Below are 16038 nucleotides of genomic sequence, written 5' to 3'. Positions count from 1 at the left end.
ACATTTTAACTACTGATTTTATCTACTGTTCCTTTCTTTTTTTTTCATTTTAAATGCTTTTTATTTGCGTTTATTTTTTAATGTCTCTGTAAAGCTTGTTGTTGAATTGTGCTATATAAATAAAAAATAAATAAATAAACTTGCCTTGCCTTGCCATATGATTATTACAAGTGTGGTGTGTAATGTCAATTTTACTAAAAAGTGAAATTACTTCTGCAACTAATTATACTCAAAATGATACCAAGTATATCAAAATGGGTTTAAACAGGGCAAATAACAAAAGCATGCATTTTGCACTTTTCTAACTGCACTAGAAACTACTTAAAAAATTAAATATATATACAAAATAATAAAATTAATTGCCCACACAGTGAACTGGCTCAGTGGAGTTTTGCTTCTTGTAGACTATGTGACCTTGAAGGACTCTTGGTAACTAGGCCACAGGACTGGTTTATTGGTTTAAAAAGGAAAATGAATGAAACGACACAGTCTGTACTTAAAAAGTAAGGGGAAAACCTTCTATGATCGTCTCAGTTTCACTACTGTCCGACCTGTTTCATGAATGCAATTATCAACTTTACAAAGCCTTGTGAGCTTTTGTGATCATTCACTCTGAGTTCGCTTGTTCATCAGTCTTGGGAGAAACCATTCCTCGGAGACAAAGTCTATTTAGGGACAAGAAAGAAAATTGCAGTTTTTTATAAAAACAGTCAGAGTGTGAAGTCAAGCGAAGAGACAAAATGTTCTGACAGGAAACTCTGCGGTTATTACACATAATGGACCAGCATATTCACAAAGACACACCTGCGTGAATGCACACACACACACACACACGCTAACACACCATCATGATGTTAATATTCTAACATCTGTGGATTCATTAACGCCCTCCCTTACATGTAAATTTTTAATCCATGTTCGTCTGCTCTCTGTGTGAGGTATGGCTGAAATCCTTTTTTTTAAATGTGAGATGATTCATATGAGCACACAGCATCGTAATCACCAGCTAGTTGCTGTGCATCAATCAATTAAGAGAAGCTGTCAAAGCCCCATAATGGTTTTAATGTGCTGCTTCTTTCACTCACCCACTGAATCGCCTGAGTAATTGCTACATAATTACCCAGAATCATCTTAGGTAGCTCTCTACCTGGTTAAGTCCATGCCTGAATATAAATGTGTAGAAAGTTAGTTTCGGGTGACTTGTTTGAAAGCAAAGCACTTCTCGTGGGAGCCATCAGAGGAATACATAATACAACTGAATTGATAAAGTGATGATTAGCAGTGCACCTGCAACAAGATGAGATGAAATCAGAGAAGAGCTTCATAAGGCACATTTGATTTGTGAGGGAGGGAAAAATGGAAACAACATTGCTGGTGGAAACACTGAGATCATTTACTTAGTAAAAGTACTAAATGTGTAAAGAAATTTCATTGCAAGTAAAATATGGTAATAATTATGATTATTGTCCTAATTAATTAATTTAATGATTGATATAAATGAAAAATAGATATATATAAAAATGTGAATAATGCCAGAACTCATCCAAATATCTTATCTACCCAACTAAAAGTATTAATCTCAAAATGAATGTGAGATTTGATCAGCTACATTACTTGTAATAAATTATTCAGCTGGCAGAACTACACTATTAAAATATTCAAATAATTTCCTGTTTTAAATTTCTGAAAGAATGTATCATGTTTTAAAAGTCTTGTAAGACTCTGGAACACTATTTAAAATTAATACTACAGATGGCAAATAGTCCCACTGAAATGTAAATTGCAATGGTGGCAAAAGTACATTTATAAAACATACTTGAAATTTAGCCAAGAAAGTGTGCATTATGGTATTTTATTGGATTATGGTTTCATTAACCGTCGTATATTTTACTCCTGTTGCTGACAGATGTTCAGATAAATGTAACCATTAGTATCATCTATAGCCGTACATGGAACAAAAACTCCCCCCTGTAATATAGTGAAGATGATGTACAAAGAGTGCATTAAAAAGAAACACTCTGGAAGAGAATAAAAAAAGACCGTAATTGCAAATAAAAACCCAGTAGACGTAGCTTTAGCTGCTCTTCACCACTGACAGGCCTTGACAGCAAAAAGCCGTAAATGGCATTCATTCTAAATAACTACAGTTAAAAGGAATGACTGTAGCAACAGATTATATGACTCATTTAAAGCACTACAAACTATTAGCCAGGTTGCTGAAATAAGAAGAGGCTTGCTATGTAATTACTGATATTAAACACAAAAACGTGGGGGAGATGGGGGTTAAGAGAAAAAGAAACAAAGCTGGTATTTCTGACATCTTTCAGCATCTTTTAACTTATTTTAGATGAAGGCGCTGGGTGCAATCAGCTCATGAAAGCCAGGAAAGATCCAAAGTTAGCAGCAAATGAAGCACGAGATTGTGGTCAAAAATCTTCTGCTGGTGTTGTCACTTTTGCATATCAGAATTAACAATGCAAGGTATATTCCCATTTTTCCCATATTACTCCCATATTTTGAGTCCCCTCCCCGAGGCCTTCTGTTTTTAACAATGTTTCCTGGGAAACTCCCAGAATTTACAAGACCCTCAAATTTTATTTAGAGAAACGGCACTACACAAACGAGTGCATTTTCTGCTTTGTCCAAGTTATCAGATTTATGCACTAAAAACAGTTTCAGCTCATTTGTCAGAGCAGCCTCAGGCTACTCGCAGCTTGATTTAAGAGGTGTGGGCAGCTAATCATATGGTTTTTGACTGAATTAGCTGTCTTCTCAGGCATGTGACCGTTTTAGCTATCTTACTGCAAAGACACAGAAACAGCGAGACTTTAAAAACACATACTGGCATGTTATATGAGACTCTTTTGGTATTTGTAAATGGGAATTGATGACTTCAGTTTTTTGTCCTAACTGGACAAAAGATTGTAATAGGTTAAACAAAGTAAAAGTGAGGGCATATTCAGAGTCACAGAGAGAGAAAGAGCATAATGGAGACTGACTGATGTAGTAAGGAGGAGATGCAGAGGGCTGGTGTGAGAATTATGATCTGCTGTGGTGATCCCTAAGTGAAGCAGTCAAAAGAAGAAGAAGAGATCAGTAAGTCGGAACTGAAATGCTGCAAAAACACAAATGTTGCTTTAGCTGTGGCACAGGAAAAATATTTTAGTACACCGGTTTTGTGGTACGCTTCATATTTTAGCATTCCTTCTGGTAGGCTAACAGCCAAAAAAGCTAAAGGATCCTGACCAAGCATCAGTATTTTACGAGAAAATATTATTTAAGTTGATAAATCACGACGACTTTTTTGAACTGACAAACCAACAGAGGAAAATTTTCCCGGGAATGAGATCCTCTTTGAGCATCACTATAATCTTCATCTAAATAGACTTAAGCCTGTTGAAATACGTCAATGAAGCATTTCACACACACACACACAGAACAAACTGATTGAAGAAACGGAGCAGCTTAGGTTGATGAAAACAATCAAAAACAGTGCCTAATTTACCGTACATCAAGAAACAACACCACATTTGGAAGGGCTCGAAATATGAATCACAGCTTTTGCAATCTAATAAAAAGGCTTTGCATGAAGCAATATAGTGACATTCAATTTAGTCCTATTTGCCTTTCAAATGAGCCTATTGATGATTTGAACGTCTCAGCGGTCGCAATCCAGCTGTGTCAGTGGGAAACGACAATGCCGTGGTTTCTACTGAGGAGTAAAACACAACAAGCAGGGCTGAATCTTTATTCCTCTCGCACAGTAAACACCTCTTCCACCTACTATACTTTCATCTTTCCTTTTCAACATGCTTTCAATAGATATGACTTGCCAGGACAATAGCGATAAACAAATATCATTGCTCATTGTCTTATTTGGAGAGTTCAACCGCCAGTGAGCCCCTGTTGGTGCTGCTGATTAATGCTGTGTAGTGTTTGGTGCTGACAGCGGTGCCCACATTCAGGGCCCCTTGGTCTCTAGGCTAATTAAAGTCATTCTTCAGTAATATTCCTAAATCAACTGTTTCCTCTTGCCTATTTAAGACCTAATTGGAAGCATGTGCACTCAACCCAATGGGTTCCTTTTAACTCTTGACACTTCAAGAATGTGTCTGATGTGGTTACTGATTTTCTTTTGCTGCTTTCTCTTTCTTTATTCTTCCCAGATGAAAAGGTGTGACGATGAAACTTTCACATACTTTCCCCCCCCTAACGTCTGAGAATCAGACTGTAGATGTGGCGATGCTTTCGGGACCTCGGTGCTATCAGCATGTGTTTAATGTCTTAGAGAGCGATAACATTGACAACAAACAACTGTCTGGCTCCACATCACATCCCGTGCTTCTGCACTGTGGCAGGAAGAGCAAATACTTACGAACACGGGATTTATCCAAAATCTGCAGATCTGCTCCAATTCTACATCATTTCATTATCATAATCCAGCCACGTACACACTGTCCGTCAAATTTAACACTCCTTGTTTACAATGTTACCTTCCATATTACATCCATTATTATTATTAGCACTCTTTGGAAGGTTAATTTATCCAAAAATGAAATAATGGCATGCGTGTGTGCACACGTTAATTATGCCCTCACCCATGCTGGCGTTATGGCTCTAAAAAGTAAGCATTCTGGCTTTACTGGAAGAACAATGTGGGAAAATTATTCTGTTCAATTATTTCACATTTCTTGGCAGTTCAACTCACTTTGTTATTTCAATATTGTTCTTCATTTCATACAGAATGATTCCCGCCTGAATTTACAATAGAACAAAGCAGGCTGCTGCTTCAAACCCATTACCAACAGAGACAATGCGGACTTCTCTTGTAGACTCTACTCTCTTTTTTCTTCCTTCTCTTTTTAGAGTCCAGGGCATGACGAAGACATCGCCTCTCTGCCTGCTGCAGCAAACAATCTGCTGTTTATCTGCACAGACGGTTCAACTGTGAATTTGCTTTAATCATTCATGTTGCTCCATTTCAGCGAGATCTCCAGGTTGTTATGAGATTTCGTAGCCGGTCGGGTGCACACATAAAACTCCATTTGGATACGAGATCATTTCCAAAAGAAACGGCTATGATGTTTTCCACCATGTAGATTGAATGAAGTGATGAGTAATTGAGGCGCCCAAGCTTGTCATTCTCATGCAGAAAGCAAAAATACAGATGGAGGATCCATTACACTTTACTTTTCAGTCCTGAACTGCCTAGCTTAACAAACCTGCTTTCTTATGGAACGCTAGGTGTGCTACCTCTCAGCCTCGGTTTGTCAATGCCTCAAACTCATGTTTACAGCTGCTCTGTGAACAGAGAGCTATGGTACCCGTGCCAATTGTTGTTTGAAGAAAGACTGACATTATTGCTTTTGTTCACTGGAATATATTCCAAAATGTGGCTGACCCAAAATAACCCAGAGAGAGAGAGAAAACATAGACAGCAGCACAAAGCAGAATCAGCTTAATGGCTATTGCAAACGGGAGGAATTATTATAGCCATAAATGGTTGGCTAATGCTTTAAATTGTGAACCATTATTTTAAACAGGCATTAATGGTTGGAAAATGTAATAAAAGTCAAAGCATTTTTGTTGAACTTCGAGCTGTAGGTCACCAACTTCATTTTGAATATTGATACACAGTACATGGAGCTAAGGATGAGATCCTATTTGGGCCCATCTAGCCTAAATATTTGTTAAAGGATCCGGTGTTCTGACAAACCATCCTACTTTGGCAAAATGTCCTACTGTAGTAGTTTATGCACATTTCTGCTGTCACAGAGTAATTCCAGCACAAATTTAAGTAGGTATGACATTTTGGCACTTAACTTTGCCCATCAGAGTATGCTTGTAGCTAATATTCATAAAGCCAGGATGGTTTGCTATTTCATTTTACCCATTAAAGTATGCCTGTAGGTCACATTCACAAAGGTAGCATGGTTTGACACTTAATTTTACCCGTCAGAGTATGTTTTTTAGCTTTTATTAACAAAGGTAGGATGATTTGCCACTTAATTTTAGCTGCTAAAGTATGCCTGTAGGTCACATTCACAAAGGTAGCATGGTTTGGCACTTAATTTCGAGTTGTGTGCATGCGTAGAAACAAATGGTAGGATGGTTTGTCAGGTAGGATGGATTCCCAGAACACCTGGCTAAATGCTAAGACTCAAAGATCCAAATTTTCAGAGCATAGGTCTCCAAAAGTCATGACGATATACACAGATCAAAGACGTGACAAAGGCACTGCAATCTACTGCCTCAAACATGGTGAAGTCTTGCTCTGAGATAAATAAAAACATTATGTGCTTCACCAAATTGGCATCTAATTCAGGAGAAGTGCATTGAGTTATTATGTGTTAAAGTCATTTTCAGGTCCCTGAATTTCTGCCAGTGGGTATCAAGCTGAGGTCACTATTGAGACTGAAAACAGAGACGGCAAATTTCCTGTAGAGGTGCTTGCCCACAGTGGCCTCTGCTGATGGGTAAAGGTACTGCGAGCAGAGGCAGGTTGAGAGTTTTAAGTGTGAAGCAGCGCAGCCATTTATTTGAAAATGGGTTGATGATCACTAATTGGTTTAATCCTTTATTAAACTATGCGCTCATGATTACCTTAAGATAATGAATCACGCTCAGCCAACTGTTGTGGCGGAATATAATTGACATGGATGGATCCCAACTGCTTACTGGGAGAAGCTGTGGGATGCATCTGTCCTGCCTTTGCACAGCTGCTGGAGAGTGATGACAGCAGTGTTTGGCTTTTTTAATTGAAGCGGAATGCAGTGGCGTTTGCACTACTGAATCAGAAGACAGTTGTGAATGCGGCTCATCAAATTATATCTAAACTGTTGTCAAATATGGGAATCAAGCATATATTCTCACAGGATCTTATCACGGTGGAAAATATGAAATGCTAATATCTGGCATGACACAAGAAAAGCAGCAAGAGTACATCCAGATGTTCCAGCAATCTATTTAGCAGTGTGTTTGAAGCCAAACTTTATGACAACATGGAAATACTTTTATGAGAATAAATGTCAACCACAGACAGAGGGAACAAATGAAATTGCTGTTAAAAGCAAAACTCCCACGGCAACAAATGCTATTGTCTGAAAACACGGCCTACACATACAGTAAAAGATGCTTTCCCATAAAGTGCTCTGAAAGACCTCACTAAAGCTATTTTCAGCCTGTTTAGTAGTAGCCAAGCACTGATATAAATCAAGTAATTGCTAACAGAGTCCCATGATGTTATTTTAGCTTCGAGCTCAAAGAACGCAAAGATTGGCCATTAAAGAGAAATGAAATGATACGATTTAATTGGCTTTTCGCTGACCTAATGCTTTCTTAAGTCAAGAGCGTGTGGCGCTGTTTCATGTTTAAAGACGTGCATTTTACAGCAGTAATTGAGAGGCTTTTATGTCACAAAATGTTTTGAGTCCAAAGCTCGCACTGATGGATTAAGCCAGACTCTGAGCATTACAAAGAGGGGGGCATTTCACAGAGAAGACATGAAAGCATTTCTCGGATCTTCGGCGATAACTTTAATCTCGAAGCCAAATTTCCCCCAACAACCTACAGATAAATGGAGCTTATGTGTCAACGTCGCAGTTTTGGCAGATTTGATTGTATTCCAACAAAAAAGAAAACAGGCTACTTGTGTGTGAGAGCGACACTTAAATCAAAATGGCAACAAGAACCAGCTTTCACTGTGCTGTCTTTCCATCATCTTTAGCGTTTAATATGAGTGGAAATCAAGATTTTGCTCAAGGAAAACATAATCTGGAACCAAAGAGACAAAAAGCGAGAAAAGAAACATTTATTATAGTTCAACATTTGCTTTGAATTAAATCCTGTTACTGTGAGATCTCTTTCTGCGCCTCTTTTCTTTCCCAAGTGGATTTTTTTCTCCTATATCAAGAAATTTAAACACAAGCAGAGTAAATGATAATTCCTATGAGACTGGAGGATGTTTGGGAAAAGCCAAATCCACCAGCTAACCAGAAAACCAACATCACCCTCCATCACTGCCATGCCATGACATCATCCTGCTTCCTCTGTGCTGGTGTCCCTGTGGTCTGGACTCCTAAATCTCTGGCTTAAACACTGAAATTCTCAAACGGGTTTGGCGAATTAATCCAACGACGAGAGACAAGAAAATAATAGTGCTCAGCTTTAGTGAGGTCCTCTTGCCTTTTCTGTCTCTGTGCTATGTGTCAGCATGAATATTCCTCCTCTGAAGAGTGCTGCGATACAACCTGACATTACCAACTTGGAGTGCCCCCAAATTAGATAGAGTTAGTTTGCTTTGGCAGCACTCGCCGCTCCACAAAAACCTGGATACTGCATAAACTCCAGAAATGTCTCTAATGACAGACATATGGTACAGAAATGTACCCCTGAGCTAGAGGTAATCACTGTCATTTAATGTTACAGCAAATGAGTCGACCATTAACACCCAGACCAGTACAGGCCTACACCAGCAGTAAAAGATCAGTTTGGTTAATTTGATTATGGTGCTTAAAATTGTCTAAAATATACCTAGTTTTATTGCCGTCATCCATGACAAACAGTTAAATTAGTGCAACTCACGACATACTTCATACTTATACCTCCAACATTGGGGCTGTAATGTTTTGCACAAAAATACAGATTTTTTTTAAAACCTTTTTGTCTCTGTACACAAACACAGTGGATTTTAAAATAAACAGTCAATATGTGATTGAAGTGCAGACTTTAGGCTTTAATTCAGGGGGTTCAACAAAGAAGGACTGATTAGATTTTGCCTGAAAACATCTAAAAAGCATGCAGCTTCTCTACAGCTGAAACCAAGATTTGCTGGTACGAGAACGACTGAAGGAGAAAGTAGGAAGTAGGAAGGTACGGCTCATTATCCAAAGGATGTCAAACATGGCTGAGACAGTATGATGTTATGGGCATGTACGGCTGCCAGTGGAACCAGGTCCTTAATGTTTTTTGATGATGTGATGGCTGATATAAGCAGCAGGGTGAAATCTGCATGTGAAGCACTGATTCACAGTGCAAATGGATAATAACCCAAAGCACGCTGCAAAAACAACCCAACAGTTTCTCAAGACACAACATTAAAAAAAAGGTACTCTTCAATGGCCAAATCAGTCACCTGATCTAAACCCAACAGAGCATGCTTTTCAAAGAACGAAGAAAAGACAATGCAGAGAGGGCCACAAACAAGCAGCAACTGAAGGTGGCTGCAGTAAAGGTCTGGCAGGGCACCAGACAGCCATTAACTGCCAAGGACTTTCAGCCAAGCAAGCCTTATATTTAAAAATATGATTGTGAAATTCATTTTTAGCCTCTAAAATTTGGGGACTGTGCAAAAATGAGTGCAATTTCTAAGCATTTACTGAAATCCTTTTTTTCTTTTTAAAAAATTGATTGTTAGAGACAGGAAAGGCACAAACATGAAACTGACTTTCTACTAAGACTGATCGATTTAAATATTTGGCAGTGTAGATCATGTATTGAGTGAATGGGTGTGGGTCTAAAGGCATTGTTGCTAAAGATGTGATTTGAGATGGACTTTATTGGTAGGCTCTTTTTTATGTTTTTGACCTTTAATAGGGCTAATATTAATGGGTTAATTGAGAAAAGAGTTTCAGATTAACCAAGTATGAATACAACCATTCAGTTACAGTGCTAGTGGATCTATTACTGCTTGTCATCAATATAAACGCTGATAGTTGCAGAATAGCATTCAATTTACCAGCTACTTATCAATAAAACTAGCTACAGTATGAACTCGCTAGCTAAAAACAAGCAACAATTTAGACCAGGGGTGTCAAACATAAGGCCTCTGGGCCAGAATCGGCCTAGCGAAGATTCCAATCCAGCCCATTGGTTGGTTTTGGAAAATGTGAAAGAAAAGATACATTTGAGACATTAACTGTACTTTTACAAGTTTTACAGCTTTTCCTACTGATAAAGTCCCCCATGGCCCTTTACAATACACAAAAGTATTTATATAATTCTTAATATAATAAATATATATATATATAATAAAATAATAGAATGATAGATTTCTTTAATTTTACACATTTTCTTTTTACAGTTTAACCCCAAAAAGTCATGCTGACACATATCTTTCATTTACCGCACATCTTTTCTTTATCATATAGAAATCCTGTGACAGACTGTTAAAATTGCTCTTGCTTGTCTTCTGCTAAGATATTTTATTGTTTAAATGTGTAATTACACTGAAAGAATTTGGAGTTTCACTGATTTGGCCCACCTAAGATGTAAAGTGGGTGTTTTATAAAGTAAAATGCATTAGCAAATATTTAGTTGTTGTTGTGCAAAACAAATAAATACCTATGCTCTTTAACTAAATTTTAAAAATATTTGATGATGTCAACCTGTAGCTGCTAATATGAATTTCTCTTTAACCCCATCCATCATCAAAGAAGCAATACAGAAGCAATCCACAGCCATCAGTTCAAACATAACATACGTGCGTTTGGAAGCAATGTGTAAGCATAGCTGTTCATTAATTTTTACATCATGTTTATAATCAAAAAAACGTTGTTTTGTTTTGTTTTTTACATCAAGTTGTAAAAAAAATTGTCATAGCTGATGTCTACAAAATATAGTGTTTAATTAATACAAGAATTACTTTGTCTGAGTAGACACCTTTAAGAAGTTAAACCTGCTACCATGCCAAAGTAAAGAAAACCTGGGCATAATTTATCTTATCAGTTACACCTGTTCTTCCCAACATGTCATGATGTGGGAAACCTTGTTAAGGATAAAGACATTCAAATGACAAGTCAGCGTTTCCTTTCATATCAGAAACATAATGAGAGTGGCAGGCGTTTCCCACTTAATCCATTTAAGACCTTTATCATCTTATTAACCTTGAATCAAAAAGGTGTGGCAGAAGCAAAGATAGTAGAGAAAGAGGTTATATTCAATGCACGCAAAGACCAGAGCTGGTCAAATGAGAATAAAACGGTTAATTATAACGTTTAACCTCGCTGTGAGAGTAAATGTATTTGTAAGATAACACTGCACAAAAACTACAGGAGCAACTGTGCATTTTTCTTTTCTGCAAACTAGCAGGTCTGTTGATATTTTTATTCATGTTGTTTCATGTTATGCTGAACAATTTTATTGCTGTATTTTGCATTTAACAGTATTGAGTTCAAACAATTTGTTTCTCGTCAACTTTCCCTGTGAGTCAAATCCAACTTTTTGAGCCATTTGAGCTCCCTTACTTGCTGCATTGGGGATTCAGGAAGCAGCTTCACTATCATAACAAAAGCGTTAAGAAACGCGTTTGTTGACAAATTATGTTACATTTCCTGGTCTTTTATCGTCAGTCAGTCTGTAACGTGAAGTACTTTCAGTATGCAGACGGTCTGTTATCTTGTCAAAGTTTACCGTCTGAACAATGTGCTGTTATTTCGTTTATTTAGACCACTTTGCTAACATCACTGGCAGGCTACAGAGTTAGCCGAAACGGCTAACTTAAATCCTCCAGGAACTTAAGTTGGAGGAACATTTTCCATCAAGTCTGGGCATCCGATGAAACTGAAGCACCTTCCAATAAAAGTGGAGTAGTGTGTGTTCATAGAGGTGGGTAAAATAAGCTACTGTTTCTTTGATATTCTGGGTTTTTTTTTTTTAACATTAACTTGTGTTATATTTTGATTTCATTCCAGGGAAGTGAAAGTGCTTACTGTAGAAATAAAAAATGTACTATTGCAAGAACTGGACAGTAAGAGGAAAGATTGTTAACCTGCAGGTTGAGATGTGCAAGAGTCCCATAACTGAGAAGTTTTTTTCCATGTGTAATATTTTATTTTATTTAGTTAGGAATTCTGACTCTACATTCTGAATGTCACGGCAAAAATAAAGACTCGTCAGACCAGGAAACTTTTTTTTTCAGTCTTCTATTGTTCGATGTTGGTGATCTCTTGTGAACTGTACCATCAGTTTCCTGTTTTCAACTGAAAGGAGTGTCGCTCTTTATGCCCTTCTTGTTTGAGGTGTTGTCTGTTCACATATGCTCTTCTGCATACCATGGTTGTAACGAGTGTACACCTGAGTTACTGTTGCCTTCCCATCAGCTCAAAGTAGAAGTCACTTTGAGTCACAATCACAGTAGTCTTTTCACCCACAGAACTGCCACTCACTTGATATTTTCTGTTTTTTGGTCCATTTTCTGTAAACCATAGAGCTGTGTGGGAAAGCCCCAGTCCATCATTAGTTTTGGAAATAGTCAGGCCAGCTCATGTGGTACTATGCGGCATTCAAAGTCGATTAAATGACCCGTCTTCCCCAGTTTGAGCATCAGAATGCTGGCAGCAGGTCTCATGTTTATGTAATTGAGTTGCTGCCTTGTGTCTGGCTCATTAGATATCTCTGGTAACAAGCAGTGGAAGAGGTGTACCTAATGAAGTGGCCAATTAAAAGTATTTTCAGCCTAATAGTCCAACAGAAAATACTTAGACTCACTGACGTTTGACTTTGACCTTTGGCTTTTATGACTAGCAAATATATTGTAAAATATATGTTTCCGTGTTTGCTTTAATTTAATTTATTTCCTAATGGGTCTGTTTAATCATGCATTATAAACAGAGGTAAATGTTTTGCTCAAATTTAACAGAAACAACGTCTGTGACTAAAATTACAGCTGTTTAATCACGGAGATTATTATATTCTGTGAGGATGGTGCTTAATTTATCTTCATGTCCGAGGAGTCTGGACCTATCAATCTGCGCTGTATTATATTAAAAGGTTTTTCTTATCCACACTGAGGTATGTGCTTAAGGAGGAAATTATTTCGGGGCACAGTCATTGTGATTAGGCGTGCCTGTACAGCAGCAAGATTTGTGATTAATGATTTTCTTTATTGTGCTAATACAGAACGATGCCACGCTTGCAGTCCGGTGTGTGGAAGCACTTTACCCCAGCCATCAAAGATGGAAGAGAGACCTTCATGTGCAACTACTGCTCAAAGACATACACAAAGAACGCGACTAAGATGCAGATGCATTTAGACAAATGCAAGGAGTACTCTGTGGTTTCGCAGCAGTCGCCCGGCCCAGATGGGAGCTCCTCTGCCTCCATCCCTGTTCCCTCCTTATCGTTCTTGCCATCTGCCACTCCTGGGGGACAGTTTCTCATTGATTCTGTGGATCAGCGCAGCCAGGCGTATGCCGACGAGTGCCTGGCGAGAGCTGTGTACGCCACATCTTCACCCCTCACTCTCACAGACAATATTTACTGGAAACGATTTTTCAGTGTTCTTCGGCCGGCTTATTGTCCGCCCCCTAGAGAGGCTCTTTCCTCACATCTGTTGGACTGTGAGTTTGACAGAGTACAAAGCCAGGTTCATGAGAGCATAGGGAAAGCAGACTGCGTCGCCATCATCAGCAGTGGCTGGTCTAACGTGAAAGAAACTGGGACTATTATCTATGCTGTTGCTACTCCCGTACCGCTGTTTTACAAATGCACAATGACAAAGGAGCAGACACGCACAAGCACATTTATTGCTGACGAACTTAAAGGCGTCATAAATGAAGTCGGTTCACAAAAGGTTTTCGCTGTCGTCACTGACGATGCCCCGGAAATGATGGCAGCGTGGGCTCAAGTGGAGGAAGCTTTCCCGCACATATCAGCTATTGGCTGCACAGCGTCCGGTGTCGAGCGTCTCTTTGACGACATAGTGGCTCAGCCGTCTATGAAGTCACTGTGTAGGAGAGCTGAGCAGGTGGTGAGGTGTGTTCAAGAGCGGCAAATGTTAAGTGACACTTTTAGGTGCTGGCAGACTACAAAAATAAGAGACCACACTTCTAAAGGGACAGCACTGGAACTGCCCTCTGGCACAAACTGGACTAGTGTGGTTAACATGTTCAGCAGCCTCCTCGAGGGTCAGAACTCTCTACGAGAGATGGCAGTCTCTCCCACACTGGATATTGAAGTGACTGTCAGGGCTACTTTGCAGGATGCCGAGTTTTGGAAAGGGCTGAGCAGCAGTCGGAACTTACTGTACTTGATTGGGAATTATATTGATTTCTTGAAAAGAGAAGATGCCGCGCTCTCTGGTGTTGTCGACATGTTCAGTCAGCTAAGATACGTCATCGGGACTTCTCTGTCAGCATCTGTGCTGCACAGCGGCGAGCAGAAAGCTGTCATGGAATCATTAGACAGGTGTCAGGAGTTCTGCGTGAAACCTATCCACGCAGCAGCGTACATGCTCGATCCAAAGCACGTCGGACAGCAGACGCTCACCGGGGAGCAGATAAACAGCGCTTACTATGCGATATCCAACCTGTCGCACCATTTGAATCTCGACGAGGGTAAAGTGCTCGGCAGCTTTGCCAGGTTCTCGGCCAAGCAGGGACTGTGGAAGGGAGCTGGAATATGGAGCTCGTGTCAGCACGTGTCCGCATCCACATGGTGGAAAGGCCTGTGCTCTTCTGAGCCGCTCTCTGCCGTAGCCTTCGCTATACTCCAGATCCCACCGACAACAGGTGCGTGCGAGCGCCTGTGGCAGCACCTCCGTAGTATGAAGATGAAAGGCTTTGTCTCAGCGGAGAGGGTGCAGAAACTTGTCGCAGTGCAGGCAAATCTCAATCTTTTAGAGCCAAGCGACTTCGACTATGCTCCACTGGAGAGTGACGAAGAGAAAAAGGCTTCATTTCAATCAGAGTCTCACCAGTAAGAAAAATGCCTTACAGTGTAATAAAATACAACTATTAGACTAGATGTACATTTCCTTTCAGTGTAAAGGATTCGAACTACTCCGCAAAACTAAGTAAACTGCACCATGCTCATGTTTCTTTATTCAATCCAAGGCTTTTAGAGAAAACACCTTCATAAGGAGACACTGAATCAGATGCCTTCATGTGTTTTAATAATCTACAGTGAATTCAAGTTTTTTTGTATTACATAATCACAGTATGTATCAACCTTTTAATCACAACTTAAAATATTAACACAACAACAAGGTCATATATTTCTTACAGCAACTAAACGATGTAAATAAAACCACTGTATTTATTGAAGATAACACTTTTGTCTCTTTTGCGTTTATACCTGCAACTTCACCTTCACACACATTAAAAAGGGTTTCTGCACAAATGTTCTTCAGAAATACACCACAATAATTTTAACAAGTTAGATATAATCTTTATAGTGAAGTTGCCAGGTTACCAGCAATTATTTTAACATCTTTTTTTTTCCAGTGGAATGAGCGTAGAAGTAATACGCTGTAGAGATGTTGGTAGTTATGTTTTCTTACTTTGAGGTTTCCACTCTTTGCCCTAAGCCAAGTGGCCGTTGGTCTTACATTTAATAGAGTGCTAAATTTGTGAGTTTAAAAGGTTTAGCACCTTAAACCGAACGTTATACAATGAAATAAAATTAAGTTTTGCATTGGTTTTTAAATTAAACGCATCATAAAATAAGCTCTGATGGATCTATGCAATGAGGCACTTACTGTTTCCTCACTCCATTACTCCCACACCCTACACGGGTCTTTACCTCATCTCTGTCACCACCTCCGCTGTCTTGTGCCAGCGGTTTTGCACCGGGGGGGCCTTGGGACTCCGAGGGCTGATCTGGGCCTTATAAACACTAGCATTATTAATCTTTATAGAAATGAGCCGGCTCGTCTCTAGAGGTGTCTCTGCTTCAGTGGCAGCAGATCTGAGGCAATGCTCTCCACTGGCACACTCAGTAATTCCACCGCTGCCTCTTCCTTGAACTTCATACATTTCTTCTTGCTGCCTGTTGTCTGTTCTTCACGGTGGATCTTGTAGGCTGTAATAATTAGAGAGACTGTTTATATCAGGTTACAGAAGAACAGGGCCGCATTCAAGATGTGTGCTGTTTATGCCAGATGGTGCGTTGGTTGGTTTTTAAAGTTGCCCTTTTAGTGATTTAGTCATTCAAGCTGAGTGCATGCAATTACTAATATGGTAATTTTTTTCTTTTTGGTCATGGTTTTATTTGTTACAGGCCAACATGATCAGTGGCTTTTTGTGTTGTCGGCTCACGAAG

At 39.2% G+C, this 16038-nt stretch overlaps 1 protein-coding gene across 1 annotated transcript; it reads left to right on the top strand.

Moving 5' to 3' along the window:
* The first annotated feature begins 11259 nt into the window (after positions 1 to 11259).
* On the top strand, positions 11260 to 15027 carry LOC308385137 (uncharacterized protein). The gene is made up of 2 exons (XM_080863918.1): positions 11260 to 11604; positions 12898 to 15027. Exon 2 carries the CDS (start codon positions 12902 to 12904, stop codon positions 14696 to 14698), a length of 1797 nt encoding a protein of 598 aa, XP_080720044.1. The 5' UTR covers positions 11260 to 11604; positions 12898 to 12901; the 3' UTR covers positions 14699 to 15027.
* The last annotated feature ends 1011 nt before the right edge of the window (positions 15028 to 16038 follow it).

This window comes from Rhamphochromis sp. 'chilingali', assembly GCF_963969265.1.
Source record: "Rhamphochromis sp. 'chilingali' genome assembly, chromosome: 17".
In the NCBI taxonomy this organism is placed as follows: Eukaryota; Metazoa; Chordata; class Actinopteri; order Cichliformes; family Cichlidae; genus Rhamphochromis; species Rhamphochromis sp. 'chilingali'.
The sequence above is the reverse complement of the archived record's forward strand: the minus strand, read 5'-3'. Positions and strand labels throughout refer to the sequence as shown.